Source organism: Rhincodon typus, chromosome 2 (assembly GCF_021869965.1).
Source record: "Rhincodon typus isolate 14 chromosome 2, sRhiTyp1.1, whole genome shotgun sequence".
Lineage (NCBI taxonomy): Eukaryota > Metazoa > Chordata > Chondrichthyes > Orectolobiformes > Rhincodontidae > Rhincodon > Rhincodon typus.
Genome location: NC_063333.1, coordinates 141,499,516 through 141,518,512, shown reverse-complemented (window position 1 = coordinate 141,518,512; position 18,997 = coordinate 141,499,516). Strand labels below are relative to the sequence as shown.

Sequence of the window (18,997 nt, the reverse complement as noted above, 5' to 3'; positions counted from 1 at the left end):
TCTGGCCCGAAACGTCAGCCTTCCTGCTCCTCTGATGCTGCTTGGCCTGCTGTGTTCATCCAGCTCTACACCTTGTTATCTCTACATGAATGGTAGCATTTTTACTTCAGCATATGTTTCTCTAAATAATTAAACTTGGCAATTAATTCAACTTTACTGTTAATTAATCAGGAATCCCTGCTAAGTGCAACAAATTCTGGAGGGTAAAACACAGATTTATACAGCAACTTCCATTGTATCACATAGTTTTATCTAAAAGCATTGATGCTTGCATTAACAAATACGACTCAGTATTTGATTCTGTTGATTTATACTTTCAATACACCAATTTCTACTTCAATACATCACATTTAACAAAAGTCAATTATTTGAAGAACTCTGCAGTTTCTGTTCAGTTATTGAGGAAGCATGAGAATGAAACATTATGGCCAAAGCTCTGCAACTATTACATATTTACACACATATTGATTTATGAAGTATGCTTGGGATCCTAAAAACTGTGATCATAAACTATTCATTTAAATAATTTTCTGCCCCACTGTATGGGAATGCGTAAAAGTGTTTAAATCTCTAGGTTAAACGCAACAATTTTGGGATGATAGTTAAAACTATTTTAGTTTTCAAATTAATTATTTCAGAAAAAGCTTGTATGGTTAATCATTTGCAAAACAGAAAGACAAAAGTACATCTTCCCAAAAAAGAACTGAAACTTCCCATTTGTGGAATATTAGTTTCTCCTTCAGTTATGCCAATATTGTGTGACTCTGGCGTCTTGGATACATTTAGTGGCTCAAATGCAAACAGGACATTATTGCTGTAAGTGCAGGTAACTCTCTAAGGTAATCTTTTGCATGGAGGCAGATCTATGTAAATAAGCAATAGGGACTTCGGCAGACATAACTAACAGTGCGCAATCAATTGAGAACATTTTTGCATTGCGATGCTTTGGCATTAAACTGCGTTAATCAGTTATGTGCAAATTTTGACAGAAGAAAAATGATGCTAATTCACTTTTGCACCGTAATTACATCAAAAGATTCCAAGAAATTACAGGCTGCTGTGTTAACAACTGAGGATGTAACAGATATGTATGCATTACTGTCATCCACACCAAGTGAAAGAGTCATTTCATCTGACAGCCTGTGGATTGCAAAATATTAAATTACCAGTTGAGAAACATTAGCTTTTGGGTTAAATAAATGAAAGCTTCTTAAAGGAATTGAGCTCTTGGCAAACTGAAATGTCAATGCTGTGAATAATCACATTGCATACATTTGATCAATGAAGCATAAATGTCACCAGAAACATTATTTATTTTAAGGTATTACTTACAATGTATTTGGCCTTTTACAGCAGGAAATTACCAATCCATCAACTCAGTCAGCACATTCATGCATCTCGCTGCATCAATACTCTCTCCAGTCCAGATAATAAACATGTCCCTCACTAGTTTTGAATTCTACGCTTCCGTTTTGCAAATGATTATATCTATATTATTTAATTTCAAATATTTTTTCTGCTTAAGACAAGCTAGCTAATTAGTTGTATGCACATAAAAATGAGATAAATTGGTCTAAAATAGCACAAGAAAAATGCTGTCATAGCTGGATGCATAGTTACTTGATGATGCTTATACAGCAGCACAATTTTTCTCCTAAACTATATTCCTGGATTTGCAGAGCATGTGAAGAACAACGTAAAACAAGTCTAGGAATGGAAATGTATAAAGCTGGAAAGTTGCAATCAGTCCAATTACCTATTCTCAACTAAGAAGTGTGCCTTGTTAAGGTCTGAGATATGAAACTGAGTTTTATTAAATTAGGAACTGATGTACACTTGCACCGTCCTACATTGAAAATAAACTTTCTTACTTCTGTGATTGGTACATCATCCTTCAGTCCAGTTGTGTGGCACGCCAGTAAGCCAATCAGGCGAATCACTTTGGCACGACTGAAAATAAGAGAATGGGTGTTAATTTACTGAATTCAGAATGAAATCATACTAGCAATGTTGCCATTTCTCTAATACGTCGGCTTATAGCATTTTGTTTTCTTATTTTCAACTGGAAAATAAAAGCACCTTAAGTAATTTTGATTTACTTGCATTTTCCATGCGTTTAGTTTAATCAGAGTAAGTCAAAATAACTAGACATACTGAAAAGTCATGACATGTACTAAATTAGTTCATTTTCTGAAAAACACCATATAACTACATAAACTAATTTCGGACCATCAATTTTTAGCTGTGTTAATGACTGGCAGGAAGGATTCAAACTGATCTTTTTGCTATTCATTTTATTTTTGTCATTTTGGTTTCAAAATATTTTTGCATGATTTTTGCATTTAACTGCAGCTTTTAGCATAATAATTCTGGAGTTATTTTTACAGCCTGCCTGTATTAGACCAATGTTCCTTGTCAAATTTCAAGAGCCAAAATGGAATATAAGTTCAGAAAATATTCCTGGAGTCGTAGACAAATGACAAAACATAATCCTGCAAGTGAGGTCTCAAAAAATTCTTTGTGTTGAGACTGTCCTGATTCAGACATGATACTATAAAACTATACATGATGCAAAAAAACTAAATACATAGACCTTTCAACTGCAAATTATTACTGCCATCTTCTGGTTGAGCCCTGATGAAATGCATCCCACGGTACTAAAAGAGGTGATGGGGGAAATAGCAAATGCACTAGTAATTATTTACCAAAATTCACTGGACTCTGGGGTGGTTCCCACAGATTGGAAAACAGCCAATGTGATGCCACTGTTTAAAAAAGGAAGTAGACAAAAAGCAGGTAACTATAGGCCAGTTAGCTTAACTTCGGTAATGGGGAAAATGCTTGAATCTATCATTAAGGAAGAAATAGCAAGACATCTGAACATAAATTGTCCCATTGGGAACACCCAGCATGGGTTCATGAAGGGTAAGTCATGTTTAACTAATTTGGTGGAATTCTTTGAGGACATTACTTGTATGGTGGACAATGGGGAACCTGTGGATGTGGTGTATCTGGATTTCCAGAAGGCATTTGACAAGGTGCCACACCAAAGGCTGCTACATAAGATAAAGTTGCACGGCATTACAGGTAATGTATTGGCACAGATAGAGGATTGGTTGACCAGTAGAAAGCAAAGAGTAGGGGTAAATGGGTGTTTTTCTGGTTGGCGGTCAGTGGCTAGTGTGTGCCTCAGGGATCAGTGTTGGGACCGCAATTGTTTACAATTTACATAGATGATTTGGAGTTGGGGACTAAGTGTGGTGTGTCAAAATTTGCAGATGACACTAAGGTGAGTGGTAGAGCAAAGTGTGCAGAAGACACTGAAAGTCTGCCGAGGGATATAGATAGTCTAAGTGAGTGGGCAAAGGTCTGGCAGATGGAGTACAATGTTGATAAGTGTGAGGTCATCCATTTTGGTAGGAATAACAGCAAAATGGACTGTGTTTTAAATGGTAAAAAATTGCAGCACGCTGCTGTGCAAAAGGACTTCGGTGTCCTTGTGCATAAATCGCTGAAGGTGGGATTGCAGGTGCAGCAGGTAATTAAAAAGGCAAATGGAATGTTGTCTGCCATTGCTCAAGGGATGGACTTTAAAAATAGGGAGGCTATGCTGCAGCTGTACATGGTCCTGGTGAGGCCACACCTGGAGTACTGTGTGCAGTTTTGGGCTCCTTACTTGAGAAGAGATATAGTAGCACTGGAGGGGGTGCAGAGGAGATTCACTCGGTTGATTCCAGAGTTGAGAGGGTTGGATTATGAGGACAGACTGAGTAGACTGGGATTATATTCATTGGAATTCAGAAGAATGAGGGGAGATCTTATAGAAACATATAAGATTATGAAGGGAGTATATAAAGTGGAGGCAGGGAGGTTGTTTCCGCTAGCAGGTGAAACTAGGACTAGAGGGCATCGCCTCAAAATAAAGGGAAGCAGATGTAGGACTGAGGTCAGGAGGGACTTCTTCACCCAAAGGGTTGTGAATCTGTGGAATTCCCTGCCCAGTGAAGCGGTTGAAGCTACCTCGCTGAATGTTTTTAAGGCAAGGCTACATTTTTGAACAGTAAAGGAATTAAGGGTTATGGTGAGTGGGCGGGTAAGTGGAGCTGAGTCTCAAAGATCAGCCATGATCTTATTAAATGGCGGAGCAGGCTGGAGGGGCCAGATGGCCTACTCCTGCTCCTAGTTCTTATGTTCTTATGTTTTCAATTGAATTGAATGCTGGGTTACTCCAATTTTGACATCAGCCTGTTTTAGAAATTTTTATGGTTTGATCTGAAACTGTCCAGGATAATTAAATGAGTCCTTCTGGTCACTTCCATGTGGAAATTAAAATAAATTAACTCCTTAAACAAAAATTAACACCTTTCCTCAACACATCCAACTCGTCAACTCCCTCAATGGTTTCAAAAGCCTCCTAAAGTCCAATCTCAGCAATTCAGCTTTTGACATACTTTTTCATGTCTGTCCTCTCTTTCTTCATCATGCTCAGTGTCCACAACCCTGTAAAGTGCTCTGGACATCTCTATAAGTGAGGGGTGCACCAGAACTAGTAAATTAATACTCATACTATAAATAATCAAACTCCTTCCAGCAGCAACTCCTGAAGAGAAAGTGACTACTTTGAATGTCTGCATTTGTAAATGGCTCCAAACTCCTTCCAACTCTGGGAAAATCTAGGTCAAAAAAGTTCTACTCCTTTTCAGATTTTGAGTTCCTTAGGAAGATTACATCTAACTCTTCTTTAACCTACCGTAAACACGGATGCATCCATAGTGTTTTCTCAGAGCACTAGTGTCTATTCCCATTTCTAAATGTCTGTTGCCTTTCATTCTTCAATACCCAGATGTCCTTCCTACAAAAGTTAAATCAGGCGTTCTGAGGAAGGGTCACCAGACCCAAAACGTTAACACTGATTTTTCTTCACAGGTGGTGCCAGACCTGCTGAGCTTTGCCAGCAACTTCTGTTTTTGTTGTTGAGTCAGGCCAGTGTGGTTTGCACAAACTGTATGTCATTAGGTTCTTTTGTCCCTTGTCATTATCACTGCATATTGAAACAACAGTTGAAGGGTGTATTCTGCTAAAACCCACAAATCTTGTGGCATTTACTCTGTAAAATTTCCTTGCTTATGCTGTTCTCTGACTTATTTTATTCTTCACCTTTACATTTTCCCATATTATCCAACATTCCTGACTCATAACTCCCTGAAGTCACTTCACATCTTCCCTATTCCTCAAAACTTGGTATTATTGAGTTTTTTTTTTAAACTATTGCTTTCTCCAATCATTTAAATACATCAAAAAAAAATTGACACCTCACCCACCCTGAGGGGGAAAGTGAATAGAGTTATGGTGTTTGGGGGCACGATGAGGTTCTCCACCAGCCCCAGTGAATAAACAGGAGATAGGGAATGCAATAGGCTATATGCTACATCTTACGGGCTCCATCACCTTCAAACCCATCTTAAATTTCACCCTTGGTTATGTTCCTTGCCTTTGCCAGAGTACAAATTTTAAGCTCCCCCCTAACTACTCATGGTTATCGTTTCTTCACTAAATGATGACAAAGCTACTCCACTTGTAGGTTTCACGACCATCTGATTTACCTGTCATTCAACAACAACTTGTAGAAATAATGAGTCACTAATTCTGTGTTTGTCCAAATATTAAATGCAAAATGAAACCCCCATCACAATTTCATTAACACATCTCTTAGATTTGAGAATAACTAGCAGCACATGTAATCTTTCCCGACTTGGTAGTCTACAACAGACTCAATTAATCACTGCTTTTTCCTCTATTATTTCATCTAACTCAAAAAGTTTGCACTCTGCTGAAAGAAAATTATTCATGGACAAATGACTTGCTGACAACATTCATTTATATTATTATTCAAACATGTCCTCTAGAAAGCAAAACCATTGCATGCAGATGCTTTTAGCGGAAGATTTTTTTGAAATGGAAAATCACAATCGCCAGAGTTCATCCATTAGACGATCATAAAGACAAATCTTATCGTGGGATAAATTTAGTGTCACTTGTTACGGAAACAAAGTAAGATCATTTTTAACGTGAGTCAAGTAAAGTAGGTGATGGCCTACTGGAATTATCGTTAGACTATTAATCCAGAGACCCTGGTAATGTTCTGGGGACCTGCATTTGAATCCTACCATGGCAGATGGTGGAATTTTAATTCAACAATAATCTAGAATTAAGAGTCTAATGATAACCATGAAACCATTGCTGATTGTCAGGAAATACCCACCTGCTTCACTAATGCCCTTTAGGGAAGGAAATCTGCCACCCTTACTTAGTTTGGCCTACATGTGACACCAGACCCACCGCAATGTGGTTGTCTCTTAACTGCCTTCGAGCAATATATGCTGGTCCAGGCAGCAACACTCACTTCCATGAATGAATTTAAAAAAAGGGTCAAATTATAAATTTAGCTAATATGGTAGTTGCTTTTCTTATATTAATAAAAAGTTGTTTGCTTCTAAACTCTGTTTCCTGGAAAACTCATATTTGTTTTTGGTGCATTGATTGTTGTGTCAACTTATCAACTAAAATGGGAAAATAAGTAACTAAAATTTCCTGAATCCAGCAATGCAATACAACTATGAGAAACATTAAAAGAAAACCAGGTAAGGGTGGCAGATTTCCTTCCCTAAAGGGCATTAAAAGAAAAAACTGTTTGAAAAGATTAACATTTGCAGCAATCATTGCTGATAAAAAAATGTATATTATTCTTTAATCTGGTCATCCTGTAAGCAACTCTACTCTACGCTGATACCATTTTTGGAAAATTCATTTTCCTGGCATGGATAGAGGATTGGCTGACTGGTAGAAGGCAGCGGGTCGGGATAAAGGCGTCTTTTTCATGATGACAACCGGTGACTAGTGGAGTTCCACAAGGGTCCAAGTTGGGACCACTACTCAAAGATCTGGATGACAGAACTGACAGAATTTTGCTAAGTTTGCAAATGACACAAAGATACGTGGATGGGCAGGGACTGTTAAGGAAGCGAGCAAGCTGCAGAAGGAGTTGTACAGGCCAAGAGAGTGGGCAAAGTGGCAGATGGAATATATTATGCAACAGTGTGAGGTTATGCATGTTGGTAGGAAGAATAGAAACCTAGACTATTTTCTAAATGCGGAAAGGCTTTGGAAATCCGAAGTACAAAAGGACTTCAGAGTTCTCATTCATTTCTCTCTTAAGGTTAACATGCATATTCAGTTGGCAGTTAGGAAGGCAAATGCAAAGTTAGCATTTGTTTTAAGAGGGTCAGAATACAAGAGCAGAGATGTACTGCTGAGGCTACCTAAGGCTTTGGTCAAACTATATTTGGAATATTGTGAGCTTGTTTGGGCCCTGTATCTAAGGAAGGATGTGCTGGCCTTAGAGGAGGTCCAGAGGAGGTTTACAAGGATGATCCTGGGATGAAGGAAGTGTCATATTAAGGGCGTGCAAGGAGTCTGGGTCTGTAGTGTATGGAGTTTAGAAGGATGAGAGAGGATTTCAACTTTACAAAATACTGAGAGACTTGGATAGAGTGGATGCAGAGAAGATGTTTCCACTACGAGGACAGACTAGGTCCTGAGGACACAGCATCAGACAGAAGGAGTGACCCTTCAGAACTGAGATAAAGAGAAATTTCTTCAGCCAAAAGGTGGTGAATCTGTGGAACTCATTGCCACAGATAGCTGTGGAGGCCAAGTCATTGAGTGTATTTGAGACAGATATAGATAGGTTCTTGATTAGTAAGGGATCAAGGGTTACGGGGAGAATGCAGGAAAATGGGGTTGAGAAATATATGAGGGCTATCTAAGAGTTTTAGAGCTCTCAATCTGACCTAGTCCCATTTGCAACCATTTGCCGCATATCCTTCTAAACCCTTCGTACTTATATACCCATCCAGATGCCTTTTAAATGTTGTAATTGTGTTGGCCTCCCCTACCTCCTCTGGCAGCTCATTCCATTTAACACCACCCTCTGCATGAAAAAGTTACCCCTCAGGTCCTTTTAAAATTTTTCTCCTCTCACCTTAAACCTATGCCCTCTTGTTTGGATTCCCCCAACCTAGGAAAAAGACCTTGGCCATACACCTCATCCATGCCCCTCATGATATTATAAACATTATAGAATTGGTCCTAAATTACTGGTTTTGCAACCTTTCATTATTACAATTTGATGCCTGTCACAGTCTATAGCTTGATTGATAACTCCAAGTACATCTAAACTCTCCAAAGTGGGGCTATGAATTCAAATGCTTATTTTTCAAAGGGATTAAAGAAAGTTAAACATAGTGAATGAGGCTTTATCTGCATGTTTCTTAAATAGTGAATATATTGATAGACACATAGAAACTTTATTTCATCTCAGCATGCATCCCAAGGTCACAGTGGCTCGGTATTTAGCATAGCTGCCTCATAACACTATGGATCCAGGTTCAATTCCACCCTCATGCAACTGTCTGTGTGGAGTTTGCACATTCTCCCCTTGTCTGCATGGGTTTCCTCTGGTGCTCTAGTTTCCTCCACAGTCCAAAGATGTGCAGGTTAGATGGACTGGCCATGAGGAATGCAGGGTTACAGGGATAGAGGGAGTCTAAGTGAGATGTTCTTCAGAATGTCAATGTGGACTTAAACAAGGTTGCTGGAAAAGCTCAGCAGGTCTGGCAGCATCTGTGAAGGAGAAAACAGAGTTAATGTTTTAACGTTTCAGGTCTGATGACCCTTCCTCAGAACTGCTGAATGGCCTGCTCCCACATTGTAGGGATTCTATATTGGGAGAGTTGTCATGATAGCTGTAGGGGAAGAAAATGGAGGGATCAGGCATTATAATGAGTTAGCACTACATTGGAATACGTGTTACAAAGGGACATAGTACAGGGAGAGGGGCACCGGTTGGCATGGCAAGTATGTGACCATGGGACTGATGTACAGCAGCACAGATCAGTATAGAGAGTACGAGGGGCCATTGGGTACGGGTGAGGGAATAAATTAGCATGAATAGGGGATGAGGGCTTTTTCTGTTTTATTATTTCTGAGCACCTCTGTTGGCTTTGTCATCTCATCTGTGTACTCAGCCAACCTCTGGTCTCCTTCTGTTGTCACCTTCCCTCTCCCAGAACAAAATTTCAATCTTCCTCTGCATTTTTCCCAAGCCAGATTTACCGAGGCCTCTAAGTCTGGAATAGGAAGATTGTGCTTGATTTTAACATGAAATTTGACATACAGGATAATTTTGGATAACTGTTATTCCTTTTCCCACTTAATGTTGTTCCCCACTGGGATTCATGAACGGTCCTACTGCTTCTTTGTCTTATCAATTGCTATAAATATCTTACCGCTGCCCTATGCATAAAAAAAAATTTGCAAAAAGCTTCAGCTTCTGACATTTCCTAATTCCTACAGTAATTTTGGGCAATCATACTACAGACTAGCTTTAGCAACACTATGGAGAATCCAATATCATTTATGAAAAATCATTCAAACTGCATATTCCATACCCTGCAACATTAATTCTATTTTCTACATCATTGCTTCTGACCAGTTTCCTATCGCATATACACAAAAATTAATGTGAAGCAAATGCTAAATTTATCAACTGAAAATTGACCATCGAGGACTGAACTGCCTCTGAAGCAAGGCACAGTGTGATTTCCACTTCTGATGTCTCATGCTTCATCTTGGTATCAAATCAAACCATGAGACCATGCTCTGGAGTCAGTTATCCTGTAACAGCAGAATCAATGAGAAGTAAATTTGCTTTAAACTAATACTACAGCAATAATGTGAAAGCACAGATCTTTCTTATATTCATCATGCCCCCTGTTCTCCTTCTAGAAAGACACCATTATTAACTCCTTTCTCTACTCTCCTTTTTGTAAATTGTTAAAACAACTGTAATAGATTATTTTAAATATTCATTACTCCTTCTGCCTTTACCAACATGATATAATCCAGCCGCTAGAATTTTCATTAATTTCTCCAGCATGCACCTTCATAAAATTGATACTCCTGCTGTACTTCTAGCCTTCTTTACTGCATGTTTTACTTTCAAGTCAGCAATATGTAACTTTGGTTTTGGTCCCATAACCTCACCACTATAGAGACTTCTCTAACATTTGAATCAAACAGATCAGTCATGCCCATAAACACGGTAGCATTATTTCATAAAATACAGTGGTGTGATTTGCTTTTTCAGTTAAACATCCTGGGGAGATTTATTTAGCATTACCAGCAGGGGGCATTCAAACTGTAAGTCAATTAAAGGAGAATGATTTTAGTCAGATCTGCCATTTTCAGAATCCCCTCCAAGAACCAATAATCATGACACATGAAACAGATGCATCCTATTCTTAAATTGAAGCATGCCATACTTACATATCCCAATTTGGAGCTGCGCGCAGTTGTTGTGTTAACACTGGAAACTGGAAATAAACGCACAACAAGCACTTTTTGAATATTTGTTTCATATGGTGATCCTGAGCAGTGTTTAAACTCTGAAATATTTATATACAGTATACATGAACGTAGACTGCTTACAACAATATTTGTCATCTGATATTTATGATTAAGGTCAGAAACGTTTCACTATTTTCTAGACAGGCTGCAAAGTGGCTATTACTATGACCTAAAATGTAATAATTCCACATTGATTTAAACATTTATTTTTATGAGTTTACCATCAGTTTATAACCTATTTAGTGCATTTTAGCAGTTCCACACACAAGTCACTCTCCACTTCCAACTGGGCAAACAAATACTCTCAGTAACAACAGATATGCTGCCATGAGGTCCCAAATCAATGAATCCCACCAACAATCATCCAAAAAAAAGTTGAATTCAGGTCCTAGAAATAAAACTGAACAGTTAAATGTATCAGCTAAATAGCAATGCTTTTATGAAGAATATTCTCATAAAAACTTTAGAAAATAATGATTTATTTTATTTAGAGGTATACGCATTAAAGGAATTTTGCATAATTTTTTTCACAATCATGTAAAATGAAGGGGACACAGTGATGCATTTTAATGCATGTGAAATCACTGCACTGCATTGTTATGAAACCAAAAAAAAAAATGTTGGCCACTTTTTCTGATGACATCCAGTAATTCATTAATTCTCCTGAGAATATCTTCGTTCCTAGCTAGGCAATAAATACTGTTAGGTAAAAGGTCTAACCTAAGCAATAACAAAATTAACATATAAAACAATAACAACTTTAATGCAGTCACATGTCCAAAGGCACTTGACAGGCGTGAGCACACAAAATTTGACCCTGCACCATGTAAGGATATCCAAAGGCAGACAACCGAAAGCTTGATCAAAGACAAAGGTTTTAAACTGATTCTTATAGAAGGAGAGACAGGCTAGATGTTTAGAGTGGGATTTCAATGACCATTTCAACTTACTGCACAGCCGCCAATGATGAAGCCATGCAACACAAGGATATTTATGAGGCCAGAACTGAAAGAGTACAGTGAACTTTCCAGGTAGACATGGTAATAAAGATATGGAGAAGCAAGACTGCCATGGAAAACATGAAAACATTAAAACAAGAATGAGAATTCTACAATCAAGGCTTCATTTGCACAGGAGCTAATGTAGTTCTGCACACAGAACAATAGTGGGTGAACTTTTTGAGTGTGTTACGGCAAGAAGGGTTGTGCATTACATTACGTTTACGAATCGTAGAAAGTAAGAGGCAAGAAAGCCTTGTAATAAACAAGCCTAAAGTGGACCAAAATGTGGATGAACTAAAGTACAGATACAGTCAAGCAATGTTGGAGATAAAAATAGGCAGACTTTGTGATGGTGTATATATGTCGTTAGTGCCTCATCTCAGGTTCAAATATGTTGAAAGGGTTGAGAACAGTCTGGTTCAGTCTCAGACCATTGTCAGGGAGAAGAGTATAGTTATTTGCAAGGGAATTGACAATGTTTTGATCTTCCCAATATCTACTGCATGAAACTGCTGCTCATCTAGTACTGGATAGCAGTCATGCAGTGTGACAATTTAAAAGCAGTGTGGTATGTCAAGAGTGTTGATGGAGAGGTAAAGCTAGGCATTGTTACCATACCTCCGAAAACTAATGATGTGCTGTTGGATAATGTCACTGAGAGCCAAAATAGAGATGAGATGCCTGGGTAACTGTAATTTCAACAACACTCAAGAAACTCGATATCATCCAAGACAGAGTAGTTTATTTGATTGGCATCTCACCCAACACTTCAAAATTCACTCCCTCATCCACCAATGCACACTGGCAGCAGTGTGTACCATCCAAAAGATGCACTGCAGCAACTTGCTAGTGGTTCTTCAGCAGCACCTTCCAAACCCACAACTTTGATACCAAGAATGACAAGGGCAGCAGATGCATAAGAACACCTACACCTGCAGGTTACCACACCTTCAGGTCACACATCATCCTGACTTGAATTTTATTGCCGTTCCTTCACTGTCACAGGGTCATAATTTTTAAACTCCTGTTCAAACAGCACTGCTGGTGTACATAATCCCTATGAATTGCAGTGGTTCAAGCAGCTTCCCACCACTTTCTCAAAAGAAATAGGGATGGGCAATAAATGTTAACCTAGCCAGCAACACCTATGTCCTATTGATATTTAAAACAAGAGGGAGCAAGAATAGATCCAGTAATATGATATTCAATCTATCAAATCTGCACAAAAAATGGTGATTTAGTTATCTTTAGATGATAATTACCAGTAGAACACTGACTCCTTAATCAACTTAGCCTCATGTGTGCAACTTAGGTTCAGACAGGTATTACAATTTCAGGTTGTCAACATAACCATCTTCTTTTAGAGCAGTGTCGCAACACTTGCGCTAAGTTAACCGCAATCTCAATAAGTAGGAAGGTGTAAATATCTTCAACAACATTTATGCACACGATCAGCAATTATTTCGCTTGCAGTAATCCGTTTACATGATTTAACATAAGTCAATTTTACAGTAATCTGATTGTGGCATTCACTTGGCATTTTCTAAGCCGTTGGTCTTCCACTGCATCAAACAGTAAACCCAGCATCTGCCAGACTGATGCAGGCTGGGAAGTTTGTTTAAAGGGCATCAGAGCACTGCTATTCAAAGAACAGATACAGTTGTAACAGCCGAAGGACCAAATTTAAAAGTAATTCACATAATTTTTCCTCAGAAATCTTCTGGAAATTCTTTTATTTGGAATGAAACATAACATCCCTATTTCTTTTGAGAAAGTGGTGGGAAGCTACTTGAACCACTGCAATTCATAGGGATTATGTACACCAGCAGTGCTGTTTGAACAGGAGTTTAAAAATTATGACCCTGTGACAGTGAAGGAACTGCAATATAATTCAAGTCAGAATGATGTGTGACCTGAAGGTGTGGTAACTGCAGGTGTAGGTGTTCTTATGCATCTGCTGCCCTTGTCATTCTTGGTATCAAGGTTGTGGGTTTGGAAGGTGCTGCTGAAGAACCACTAGCAAGTTGCTGCAGTGCATCTTTTGGATGGTACACACTGCTGCCAGTGTGCATTGGTGGATGAGGGAGTGAATTTTGAAGTGTTGGGTGAGGTGCCAATCAAATAAACTACTCTGTCTTGGATGATATCGAGTTTCTTGAGTGTTGTTGGAGTTGCAGTTACCCAGGCACAAAAATGCAAACAAAGCAGAACATACGAAAACATTCATATGATGAACAACAACTTGCATTTTTATAGTACTTTAAAGTAATACAAGATTCCAAGTTACTTTACAGGAGCGTCAAATAAAATCAAATAAATTTGACACAGAGTTTTATATGGAGGTATGAGAGCAGGTGACAAAAACTTTGTCAGAAATAGGTATTAAGAAGAATCTTTAAGGAAAAAGGAATAGTAGCAAAATAGAGCTAGAAAAAAACAGTCACGGATGAAGGTTCCAGAAACAGATGAGCTGTGCTGGGGTGAAATTGGGCAACATTTTGGACGTCGAAGTGACTGTGTTGGTGTTGGATCAGATAATGGTTGAAAGAAAATCTTTAGGTCAGCTTTCAGACCAAGGTTGTCAGCAATGTGGTTCACTTGCCAAGCGAAGGGATCATGTCAGCGGCAAGGGAAAGGACTCGGTGACTGAGTCAGAGACAATGACCTCAGTATCCCCAGTGTTTAGCTGTAGGAAATTTCTGTTTATCCTGTAATGACAGTCAGACAAAAACTGACAAATTAGAAGCAGTGAAGGGGTCAAGGGAGATAGTGATAAGGCAGAGCTGGGTGTTGTCAGTGTAAATGCAGGATCTGTCATTGCGTCTTTGGATGATGTTGCCAAGGGGTGACACATAGATGTGAAGTAGCAGAGGCCAAGGACTGATTCTTGGAGGACACTAGAAGAATAAAATTGGTGGGATATTAGGAAAATGTTTCCATTCACCATCTCTTTAAATTTTTACAATAGCCTTCATGGATTAGAGAGGAAAGTTTCTCCCCTGTTGATAAAGTCATAGAGTTGTACATAATGGAAACAGACCCTTTCATCCAACTCGTACATACCAATCAAGTTTTCCAACCTAAACTAGTCCCATTTCCCTCTAACCCTTTCCTATTTGTGTACTTGTCCAAATGTCTTTTAGATGTTATAACTGTACCTGCATGGGCCACTTTCTCTGGCAGGTCGCTCTACATATGAACCACCCTCTGTGTGAAAAGGTTGCCCCTCAGGTTCTCTTTAAATCCCTCTCCTGTCACCTTAAAAATATGCCCTCTAGTTTTGAACTCCTCTACCCTAGGGAAAAGACCTTTTATTCACATTATCTATATCCCTCATGATTTTATAAACCTCGATAAAGGTCATCCCTCAACCTCCCATGGTCCAGAGAAAAAAGTTCCAGCCTAACCAGCCTCAAAACCTCCAGTCCTGAAAACACCCTCATAAATCTTTTCCCCATCCTCTGCAATTTAATAATATCCTTCCTATACCAGGGCGACCAGAACTGTATACAGTACTCTAAAAATGGCCTCACCAATGTCCTGTGCAACCACAACATGATGTCCCAACTCCTATACTCAATGATCTGAGCAATGAAGGCAAGCATACTATATGCCTTCTTTACCAGCCTGTTTACCTTTGACGCAACTTTCAAAGAACTATGTATCTGAAGCCCTAGATCTCTCTGTTCCTATATTAGGTTTTAAACTTAAAAGGATCCATCAACCAAGTTTCTTAATAATAAATTATGATTTTATTATTTAATCAAAACTTACCCAGTAAGGATGCAGTAATTAATTAACTTACAGTCAGTAATATAGAAGAATTTACACCTACAAACATCCAAGATCTTCAGGTTTTTATCAAAGGGGTTCTTTTTAATCTCACCAAGAAATTGCATGGTCGACTGATAGAAAGAAGATGGACAGGCTAACAAGATAACAAAGTGTGAAGCTGGAGGAAGGGTCCCGACTTGAAACGTCAGTTTTCCTGCTCCTCTGATGCTGCCTGGCCTGCTGTGTTCCTCCAGCTCCACACTGTGTTACCTCGGACTCCAGCATCGGCAGTTCTTACTATCTCGGACAGGCTAATGATGTGCATACAATATGCAGTAACTGTACAGCACAGGCTCAGTGGAACAATTGATCTTTAACTGTCCTTCGTGTCCCGGTGTTCATAATACAAATGCCTCTGTGGACTCAGTAAACATAAATGCTAGCTACTACGTTTCCAGTAACACTCAAGAAGCTCAGAGCCACCCAGTACAATGCAGCTGCTTGAACTGCACCCCAAACGTCAACTTAAACATGAACTCCTTTCACCATCAGCACACAATGGCAATACTGTGTACCATGCACAAGATGCTTTGCAGCAACTCATCAGCACTCCTCAGCCAGAACCTTCCAAACTCACAACCTCCAACACCTGGAAGGACAAAGGCAACAGATGCATGGGAACTAACTCTGAAATATGTTGCTTATTGATGCTTCACGATCATGGGATCAAAATCCTGGAACTCCCTTCCCAGCAGCACAGTGAATGTATCTGAAGCAGACGGCCCTCAATAGTTCAAGGCAGTGGCTCACCACCACCTTCTCCAAATGGACAACAAATGCTGGTCTTGTCAGCAATATCCAGATCCCATGCAGCAAAAAAAAAAGATCAAGTCTGCAGTAGGAATGAAAGCACAAATTTCATGCTCATAGAACAGTTGGAGCGACAGTTGGACGCCCTGAAGACATACAGGAGGCAGAAAGTGTGATGGAAGGTAACTTCAGGCAATTGGTCACACCGCAGGTTCAGTCAGGTAGATGGGTGACAGCCAGGAGAGTAGGCAGGTAGTACAGGTGTCTCCTGTAGCTATCCCTCTCTCAAACAAATACACTGTTTTGGATCCTGCTGGGAAGGATAGCTTCTCAGGGGAAAATAGCAGCAGCCAATTCTTTGGCACCATGACTGTAAGGCAGTGTAAGGCAAAGTCCAAGTAAGCAATTGTGATGGGGGCTCTCTAGTCAAGGGCACAGATAGGTGTTTCGGCGGTCGTGAGCAAGACTCCAGGATGGTGTGTTGCCTCACTGGTGCGGGGTCAAGGACATCTCAGAGCAGTTGAAGCAAATTCTCAAAGCAGAGTGTAAGCAGCCTGAGGTCATTGTACACATTGGTACTTATGACATAGGTAGAAAAAGGGCAGAGTGAATATAGAGAGTTAGGCAGGAGGTTAAGAAGAAGGTCCTTAAGGGTAGTAATCTCTGAATTACTCTTGGTGCCACATGCTAGTGAGAGCAGGATTAGGAGGTTAGGACAGATGAATGCATAGCTGAAGAGCTGGTGCAGGGGGCAGGGATTCAGATTTTTGGATCTTTGGGATCTCTTCTGGGGCAGAGGTGAACTGTACAAGAGGGACAGAGTGCACCTGAACTGGGTGGGGGTGTGGGGGAACCAATAACCTGGTGGGGAGGTTTGCTAGAGTTACTCAGGAGGGTTTAAACTAGTCTGGCAGAGGGGTGGGTCCCTAAACATAGTGAGACAAAAGAAAAGGTTGAGGCCAGTACAGCAGTTAAAAGAGAGCAAATTAAATAGACATGGCAGGCAAGAGCTTGGCTGGGAACAAGTGAAGGCTGATGAATTAAACTGCATTATTTCAGTGCAAGAGGCCTGGCAGGTAAGGCAGATGAACTCAGGGCAGGAATAGGTACATGGGACTGGAATGTCATAGTCATTACAGAAACATGGCTGAAGGAGGGTCAGAATTGGCAGCTCAATGTTCCAGGGTACAGATGCTATAGGAGGATAGAAGGAAAGATAAGAGAGGATGGGATGTGGTGTTTTTGATTAGGGAAAAATTGCGGCAGTAATTAGAGAGGATGTTCCTGAGGGAACATCTAGTGAAACTATATAGGTGGAAATGAGAAATAAGAAGGGGGTGATCACTTTGATGAGATGGTACTATAGGCCCAAGTAGTAGCCGGAAATTGAGGAGCAAAATGTAGAGAGATCGCAGATAGCTTAGGATAGATGTAAGAAAGTGTTGTAATAGTAGGGGATTTTAACTTCCCAGACATAGACTGGGACTGCCATAGAATTAAAGGTTTGGACAGGGAGGAATTTAAAGTAGAATGTTTAGGAAAACCTTCTCAATCAATATGCAGATTGCTCTACTAGACAAGGGGCAAAACTTGACCTCCTCTTGGGAAATTAGGCAGGACAAGTGACTGAGGTGGTAGTGGGGGAGCACTTTGGGACTAGTGACAATAATTCTATTAGTTTTAAAATATTTAAGGAAAAGGCTAGGTTTTGTCCACAAGTTAAAATTCTAAATTAGAACAAGGCCAATTTTGATGGTATTAGAGAAGAACTTTCAAGCGTTTACTGGGGGAGGCTGATCTCAGGTAAAGGAACATCTGGCAAGTAGGAGGCTTTCAAAAGCGAGAAAACAAGAGTTAAGGGCCAGCATGCTCCCTTTAGTGAGAAGGGCAAAGCTGGCAGGATCGGGAACACTGGATGACTAGCGATATTGAGGCTCTGGTCAAGGGAAAGAAGGAGGCATATGCCAAATATAGTCAGCCTGGATCAAGTGAATCCCTTGAGGAATATAGCGGGTGTAGGAATACATTTAAGAGGCAACAAGGGGGCATAAGATAGCTTTGGCAGATAAGGCAAAGGAGAATCCAAAGAGATTCTAGAAGTATATTAACAGCAAAAGAGTAACTAAGGAGAGAATAGGGCGGCTTAAAGATCAATGAGGGCATCTATGTGTGGAATCACAGGAGATGGGTGAGATCCTAAATGAATATTTCTCACCAGTCTTTACTGTGGAGAAAGGCATGGAAGCGAAGGAGCTCAAGGAAATAAATAGTGATGTGTTGAAAAGGGTCCACATTGCAGAAGAGGAGGTGCTGGAGGTCTTAAAACACAAAAGGTAGATAAATCCCCAGGACCTGATCAAGTATTCCAGGACATTGTGGGAAGTTAGGGAAAAAACTGCAGGGGCCCTAGCAGACATATTTATATCATTGACAGTGAAGGGTGAGGTTCTGGAAGACTAATGCTGTGTCATTATTTAAGAAAAGGCTGCAGGGAAAAGATTGGGACCTACAGACTGGAGAGCCTAACGTCAGTTGTTGAAGGGGATTCTGAGACAGGACCTGCGGGCATTTGAAAAGGCAAGGTCTGATTAAGGATAGTCCTCATGCTTTTTGTGTAGGAAATTATATCTCACAAATTTGAGTGAGATTTTTGAAGAGGTGATGAAGAAGATAGATGAAGGCAGAGCAGCAGAAGTTGTTTACATGGATTTTAGCAAGGTCTTCGACAAGGTTCTGCATGACTGGTTCGTAAGGTTAGATCACATGGGATACAGGGAGAGCTAGCCAACTGGATACAAAATTGGCTTGATGATAGGAGACAGTGGTGGTCGAAGGCTGTTGTTCAGACTGGAGACCTGAGACCAGCGGTGTATCGCAAGGATCAGCACTGGGTCCACTGTTGTTCGTCATTATTTTAAGTGATTTGGTTGAAAACATAGGAGGCA

At 39.9% G+C, this 18,997-nt stretch overlaps 1 protein-coding gene across 7 annotated transcripts in view; it reads right to left on the bottom strand.

The window, feature by feature from the left end:
• The window catches only part of ulk4 (unc-51 like kinase 4), a 428,124-nt gene that overhangs the window by 353,335 nt on the left and 55,792 nt on the right, over window positions 1-18,997 (bottom strand). For all 7 annotated transcript variants that reach the window (XR_007263863.1, XR_007263865.1, XM_048606245.1 and 4 more), the window contains 2 exons: window positions 10,387-10,433; window positions 1,872-1,950 (listed from right to left, as the gene is read on the bottom strand). Coding sequence is in view for 5 of the 7 variants with exons in the window: in XM_048606245.1 (XP_048462202.1) it covers window positions 1,872-1,950; window positions 10,387-10,433 (126 nt within the window). In the remaining 2 variants the exon portion in view is untranslated. The remainder of the gene's footprint in view (window positions 1-1,871; window positions 1,951-10,386; window positions 10,434-18,997) is intronic.